This window comes from Drosophila grimshawi, unplaced genomic scaffold (genome assembly GCF_018153295.1).
Source record: "Drosophila grimshawi isolate 15287-2541.00 unplaced genomic scaffold, ASM1815329v1 contig_311, whole genome shotgun sequence".
Taxonomy (NCBI): domain Eukaryota; kingdom Metazoa; phylum Arthropoda; class Insecta; order Diptera; family Drosophilidae; genus Drosophila; species Drosophila grimshawi.
The window spans coordinates 14,115,280-14,122,830 of record NW_025063098.1 but is presented as its reverse complement, the minus strand read 5'-3'; the positions used below and the strand labels follow the sequence as shown (position 1 = coordinate 14,122,830).

The window sequence follows — 7,551 nt, the reverse complement described above, 5'->3', positions numbered from 1 at the left end:
TCACAGCAGAAGTCGCATTCCATAAACTAAGCAGCTGTCGCACGACTATAATATACCCATTACATGGTGCATCGGAGTGACCTCCATTAGCACGTAAAAAAGAAAACAATTTAATTTGGTATAAAGTGTTTTAAACTTTTATCATGCTTATAAATAAGTATCTCACTTTCATACCCAATTTAAATATTGAACATTTTACATTTTAATGCTGAACAAGCAACCCCTTATGCTATTTTGTAACTGGGTATACAGATGGAGAAGCTTACTCACATGTGCCGTCACTTGTTTTGCATCCTGCTCTCTTTGGGGCAACTGTAACCCCTTGCCACTGGCCTTAGGAAAATCTTACGCTCGGAGAGCAAAGTGTATTTCATGCAGCTCTGCGTTTAATTGAATTGCCGTTGCACCACACCTGAAACGGATTCCTGTGTCACTGAATTTCTTTAGTACTTTAAAAAAGGTTTTGCTGCATCGGACGACAGAAGAGTCGGGGCATGTTCAAAAGGCAAAAGGGCAGTGGAATACGATTTTTGATGGCACTCTATAAATGTTATCATATCGTGAGTTGGTTCAGTTGTTGAACACAGTAGCGTTAATCAAATCGTGCCGTGGTTCATTGTCAATTTCTATGATTGCATTCGAGCCCAAAGAGCGCCAGATGAGTTTGTGCAACAAGCGAGCCCCAAATGAACAGAGTGCTTATTGTGTGGCTTTCACCCATGTGCGTGTGGATGTGACTTAATCAAATACGTACGCCCATTTAACTTTTTCAATTTGAAGCCTTTGGCTGTCAAGTTTTGTGGTTTTGTGCGACGACTCATTAAAGTTGCATGGCAACAAAGTTGCCTACAGCCTTTACATACTTACTCGCACACGCTAAAGCTCAAACTCAAATTCACGGCTGACATGCCATAAATTTTCACTAAAATATAGCTCATCTTTACGAACCACATTTTCATACTTGCATTAAATATGCAAATGAAATTACTGAGCCAAAGCAATGTTAATAAATTAAGTGCCTCCCAGGTATATCGATGGCAAAGAGCTAGATACGCATATTTGGTCAAGGCTGAATATTCAAATTTTTGGTGACTTTGGTAAAGAAGACCAAATAAGATGCTCCCACGTAGAACTGGATAAGCAGCATGCAAATAAACTATATCCTATATTTGACAAATCCGAATAGTATTTTATAATAAATCCCAATCCTTTTTATTCTATATTAATATAATATAGAACAATAAACGTTAAAACTCCATATTCAATATTGGACAATTTGAACAACCTGTTAAATGTGAACTTAAGAACGCTGGGTATATAATGCAAATCTTCAAACTATTGAATCCCAAGTTAACCTTTTGTCAAAAGAAAAAATGTTTTAATATTAACAACAAAATGTCTTAAATGATTGAGTGAAGTTAAGCTGAGCAGTGGATTGATTAAATTAGCACACAGGCAACAGGCTGTTTCACAGACTGACATCTTGTCGTCGCACTCACGCACTTTGGCCATAATGAAACCTACGAGCATATGTGCTCGTGTAGGTAAATGGGCGTGGCAGCACCCTATGTTGGTCCACACTCATTCACGATGTGAGCGCAAACACGTGCAGTTTTATTTCAGGCTGGGTCAGGTGAACAAGTCACTGTGACAGTCAATACTGTCACGCACATCCACATATTTAGGCCGGGTCGAAAGCGGGGCCGACAGCAGGACGAGCACGAGCCGGAGACTCATTTTGCTTGGCTGTGATAAGAAAGTGTCAACACAAACGTGACATAGCTACAAATGTTTAATTTTTTTTTCTTTTTTATTTTTATAACTTTGGTTTGTGTGGAGTTCTGTGGGGGGGTGGCTACTGGGTTGTGGGTTGATGCTGTGCCTTTGTGCTACCACTAAACTTAACTTGTTTGCGGTTGGTGAAGGGTTCGGCCTTGGTCACATTTGGTCAGCACCAGCCGGGCTCTGTTTTTGGGCCGAAAATCACGTTTTTACCGTAAACATGTTGCAAACTTCGCGGCCATTTTATCTTTTGCATACTTCCGGACGCTTCCCAACGACGACTAACGGCCAGCAAACGAGCAGGCCAAAACGTCAAAGACGTGTCGCGTGGGTAGCACACTGGCAACCGCTTGCTCAAATATTTAAATCTAGTCCTTAAACAAACCAACGAACAAACAGACGTTTAGCCGAGCCGCACATAAAACATGCAACTTTTGTGCTCCTGTTTAATGCTAAAAAAATACAAGAATTCCAAGCACTTGTCTAGAAAGGTCAACGATTAGATACCCTCTGCTTGGATTCTAGCAACTCTGTAATAATTATACAATTTGTACATAGTTGAGCCAATAAAGAAGCAACGGCATTCTTTTTTTTATACTTTAATCGTATTTTTATTGAACAAATATGAACAGAATATTTGTTGGCAGCGTCAGCAAAGTTTTAATTAATAATAAATTGTTTACATGCATGGATTTGGAGCTCAGCGCGGCTTATTATAAATAGCTTATTGTTATTCTTAATTACATCTCCACACTACGTTAAGTGCAGTTTGAACTGCAGCAGACGCGTTAGCATCGCTCTCTCTCTCTCCTTATCCGAACGCTGCTAAAGCCAATCAGTTGTTTCGCATAACTTTAGCTGATCGATCATTTTTATTAGTGGCTATCGTTGCTGAGAAGGTTTATCTGTGTCTTCAAACCTCCATTTCGCTCATCGATCGTGAGTTACTCTTGTTGTGAGAAGGATTAGCAATTGGCTTAAAATCGAAATAAACTTTATAACGTATGGGAAATAAGTTTGTGTTATTATTTGGAAAATAAACGTATCAAAAAGCTGAAAGCGCAAACAATATTGATATAGCTACATAAATAAAATAACAATAACAAATTTTATTGAATATGAAATGCAAATAAGTTATTTTTTATAGAGCCTTCTTAACTTCTTTTTTATTACATTAATAATGTGTAAATGCATAATGCAAATTCAAATAAAATCGCTTTACGCTTTGTACTCGTGTATCCAAACATATTTTAGCGTATGAGTGCCGTCTTTCATATCCGACGGATATACAAAAATAATAAAATATTTAAATGTAGCAATGCTGTGTGATGGATGCATTACTAGATCAAATCGTCTGCTGATGCTAAAAGGATTATATATGAGTATTTAAAAAATTCATTAACTGCATTTTATGAAATGCTTATTTAACAATTGAGATGCTTATAGGGTATAAGAAAAGTAAGCAAAACAAATAGCTGCGAGACATGCGGTAAAACATTTCATTTAATTTTCGAGCATTTTTCCTCTTGGCTAACTTAATTTCTATGCAAGTTTTTAGCTTACAAACAAAATAGGGTGGTGGATTTATGTTTTCGGGTAAAATTTTAATGCACATACACAAGCACTCACGCACACACACACACATACACACACACACAGACATACTACACACACACAATGACAAAGGCTCATAGACACAAGAGCACATATACATATAGACGTACAGAGGCGCATACATTTGGGCATAATGAATGTGCAGCAACATTTTTGATGGTGCCCACTGACAACAATAAATTACTTTTGGCTTTAAGCGAAAGCCATTAGCATAAAACTTGGCATCATCAGTAGCAGGAGTAGGAACAACGAACAACCAGCTAGCAGCAGCATCCTTTTAACGCGAATTCTAGGCGTATGCGCAATATTTATCTGGCTCTAATTTTAGCCAACAATTTGCCAGCACTTACATGATTAAACTGCGTTGAGCTTGTTGGACGAGGCGAACTTTTCTAATATGTGAACCTTTTAATTAACTCACTTCGCTTAAAGTACGCTGAGCTTTCTTTTTTCTATTTTTAATGTACGCACATACTTGCCCTCATCCACGCATAGCTGAAAATTCTTATTAGAGCGCTTTTATTAAGCGTTTCATAATTTCATGCAATAAACTTACTAAATGCGCCGCGTTCGCTTCCTTTCTTGGCACTCAGCTTGACGCCCATTCAGTAAAGTGGACAACCGGCCAAGTCTTGAACCCACAAATGCTGCCAAAAAGCGAGCAAAGAAATACAAGAAAGGACTGCAGCTTAAGTGTTGGCGAAAATAATACCCTTGCCAAATGTTAAATATGAAATTAATATATAAAGATGACATTTGTTAATATTTACCCATAATAATTATACAGTCAAAATAAAAGTCATGCATAAAATCTACAGATGAATATCACAATTAACTTAGCTCACTCGGCTAAGCAAGAGCAAATAGAAAGAAATATTCCTTTTCAATGCGTTACGGGCTTTGCCATAAAATTTGTTATACCCGCGAGAAGGGCAATAAGTGTGCTCCATAGCTGAATAGCAGCAAAAAGCAAGCAAGCAAGCCAGTGCCAGTGCCAGAGAATTAGTTGCCCCAAAGTGTTTTCCGTTTTTAATATTTCCTACAACTTTGGTAAAAAGTTTCTGCCGGCCACTTGGCCACGGCTCGCTTTTGGTCACTTGCTCAATTTCCGCTTTTAATTAAATGAGCTATTAGACTGAGGCTGCACAATAGCATATAATGCTTTTAAGTATACACACACATATGCAAATAAATGTGTACATGTTGGTGCATTTACATTGCTCCTGTGCTTTCACATCGTTTACTAAATTGCGCGTAAGCTGTGCGGCATTTGGTTTGAAACTTTAAAATGAGTTCTTCGCCTGCTTATGCATGGCTGCGCCAGTTCAGTGTTTTAATAGCTGTTAATATTTATGAAGCCAGCTATGGAAAAGTGCCAACAAACAAACGAACAAACAAATAAACAAACGAATAACAACATCAACAGCAACTGGGACTCGAAATGAAACTGCACTCCGATCCAGCACAATTGGCAGACATGCACAGTTGGCGCAATGAACAGCTGCCAATATTTAATGATGTTTTGCGCATTGAATTTCGGATTCGAGGGTCCTTGCCCTCATATTTAGTGTTAAGTGTACAGGTTTTACCCGCCAGCAAGTGGGCAATAATTATTTAGTTGCCGAGCATTTGTTATTCGCAGCTGCAATATACCCAACAGCAACGTTGCTGAACCTCTTGCTGCAACTATCGGCGCATGCGGCGTATGTGCAATTTTATTAGAGTCAATGGTAAGCATATATTTAATTATAAGCTAGTTACTGGTATTGAAATACCATTTTGCGAATAATGCACTTAATAACTGGCAAACTTTGTTACATCATTCGAATATTTTATTATAAAAAGGGTTAATCAATCAACGCGACTGACAATAAATAAATCAACATATTCAGCTTTAACGTTTGCTGTAGTTAACATATAAATCTATATAAATTAAATGTATACATAAAAAATAACTATAATTCTCCTAACTGCGGATGACACTTTTCTCAGTTGAAAATAGTTCAAGCATTCACACTTATTCTGTAAATATATATATATATATAAAGCTAGCGTATGAATATTTTTTAATTAAAAGTAAATTAAAAACAAAATGAATGATGTATTTTCTGTGTAGATTCACAGGTTAATTTACTTGTTTTATTATTTGTACTTTGTTTAATAAAGTAAAATTCATGGCGAAGTAGGGTTTTTTCAGCTTTGCTCTGTGCACATTTTGTCAAGTGACAGTAAATAAATTGAACTTTGTGACCCTGAACATACATATGTCAGTTGCAGGAAGTCTCTAGTATCCTCTTGAACTAATCAACACATTTTGAATACTTGTCGTTCACCACGAAATTTTTAAAATGTTGCCTATGATATTTATGCATGTAGGTGATTTGAAATTGGCCGGTTATTGAGATATTATATTTACATCGGTGTTTTACAAACACTTGCACAAGTTAATTATTATTTTTTACTTTTTATGGCTGCTCAATTAGTGAAATAATAATTTATTCCGTCAGAATATTTTAATAATACTTATTTATCCAGTCCATATGAGTGTCTTGGGTTTTAGCTTAGGTATTACTATTATCATACAGTGTATACTCTATTTTTTAAAATGACATTCATTTTGAATGTATATGTTTCACTTTCCATAACATAGAGAATGCATATTAAAGTCACCACGTTCACAATAAATAGAATTTTCATCAGATTAACTTGCAGCATTTCCATTTGCACCATACTCCTATCTACGAAAAAATGCGAATATATTTTCAGAACATTTTTATTTGTTTCCCAGTAACGTACCATATTCAAACTGCTGTTTCAGTAGTTCCCGTTTCTCAGCTAGAGCGTTATCTAAGCGATCTATCTGATCGATGTCCATTACAGCTATGAGCAATGGTGCTGGCTGCGGTGTAAGAATTTAGTACTTGCAATGTAGGCTACTTTTTTTATATTAAATTTGGTACATACCTGAACAGAAAATGCGTTTATTATTAGCAATAACATAGGCATATAAAAACAACACCTCAACATGACTTTCGAGAATGATCGGGTGTTTTCTTTATCGCAGCAGCGTTGTTAAATTATTTTGGGATGTTGAATAACCAACAGCTGTTCAAATAATTGAGCCAGCTGTGCAGCCAAATGTGAAATATACTTTTGTTTACATTTTTAATTGTAAATACGAGTGTGTTATCTTTTGAGTTATTTGAATGTTAATGAAAGCTGATCTTTTGTTGGGTGTTGAGGTTATTTAGGTTTATTTTCAGAAGTCATTATGGAAGCGGCGTTGTCGAGGTTATTTCTAACTCAATCGCTGGCAGAGTTGTAGTTGTGGATGTTATCATTGTTGTTGGCATTGCCGTTGTCGAACTTGTTTTGGCCAACATCTCATTTACAATCGGCTTTTGTGACTGTAAGTTGCCAGTCGCTGTTACTTTTGTTGTTGCACTTTGTCCGTCAGCGTCATTGCTGCCACTGATGCTACCCATCATTCTACGAAGTTCCTAAAATGAACGCATAATAGATATCGATATTAATGGCATTCACTCTTCGTAGCACCACACCCAGCGATTAAGTTACCTTTCTGAACCGTTGCCATAGACCGTCGAGCTTATCAGTTGCATGCTCCAGAGACGTTTCCATTTCATCGAATATTCCAGGAGTCGCCGTCGTAGTCTCCGCTGTTGCAACGGGTTTGTTAGGCTTCGATGTTGATGTTGCTGCATCTTCGACAAAGTAATCGTTAAGACCGCTTATTGCATCGCCGATAAAGTCATCATTAGAAGCGCCGAACATGCCACTGGTGTTGTTGCAAACCAAACACAGCGCACACGCCCAGAGTAAGAGTCTCATGTTTATATTAATTAGAAGTGGATTTACAGAATTTTGTACTTTGTGCGACGGCGGCAAGTTGTTTGGCTCAAATGCCAAATGATTGGCAAGCGCAGTAGAGTTTTATTTAAGCCGTGCTCCGGCTTAAATAGTTAATGACATTGACACTAATTGAAAACAGTTGTGCAATGTGTGCCAGAGTCGAAGACTAATTGACAACTTTTTTTGAATGGAAACCAAACAGAAGCAATGAAGTACTGCGATAAATTCAGAAAAACAATTTGAGAAATAGAAGATAAAGCAAAGAAGATGCCCTGCATTCATTCA

The 7,551-nt window shown here is 37.1% G+C and overlaps 1 protein-coding gene across 1 annotated transcript; it reads right to left on the bottom strand.

Annotated features, from left to right (window-relative positions):
• Positions 1-6,271: 6,271 nt before the first annotated feature.
• Positions 6,272-7,333, bottom strand: LOC6567698. The gene is made up of 3 exons (XM_001994255.3): positions 6,973-7,333; positions 6,361-6,896; positions 6,272-6,295 (listed from the first exon to the last, which is right to left on the bottom strand). Exons 1-2 carry the CDS (start codon positions 7,243-7,245, stop codon positions 6,666-6,668), a joined length of 504 nt encoding a protein of 167 aa, XP_001994291.1. The 5' UTR covers positions 7,246-7,333; the 3' UTR covers positions 6,272-6,295; positions 6,361-6,665.
• Between the last annotated feature and the right edge of the window lie 218 nt (positions 7,334-7,551).

Excerpts from the sequence above, each read along its gene's own strand:
- LOC6567698 (XM_001994255.3), bottom strand. The coding sequence starts at position 7,245 with ATGAGACTCTTACTCTGGGCGTGTGCGCTGTGTTTGGTTTGCAACAAC. Across the intron at positions 6,897-6,972 it reads TATGGCAACGGTTCAGAAAG|GAACTTCGTAGAATGATGGG; the intron begins GTAACTTAATCG and ends CGTTCATTTTAG.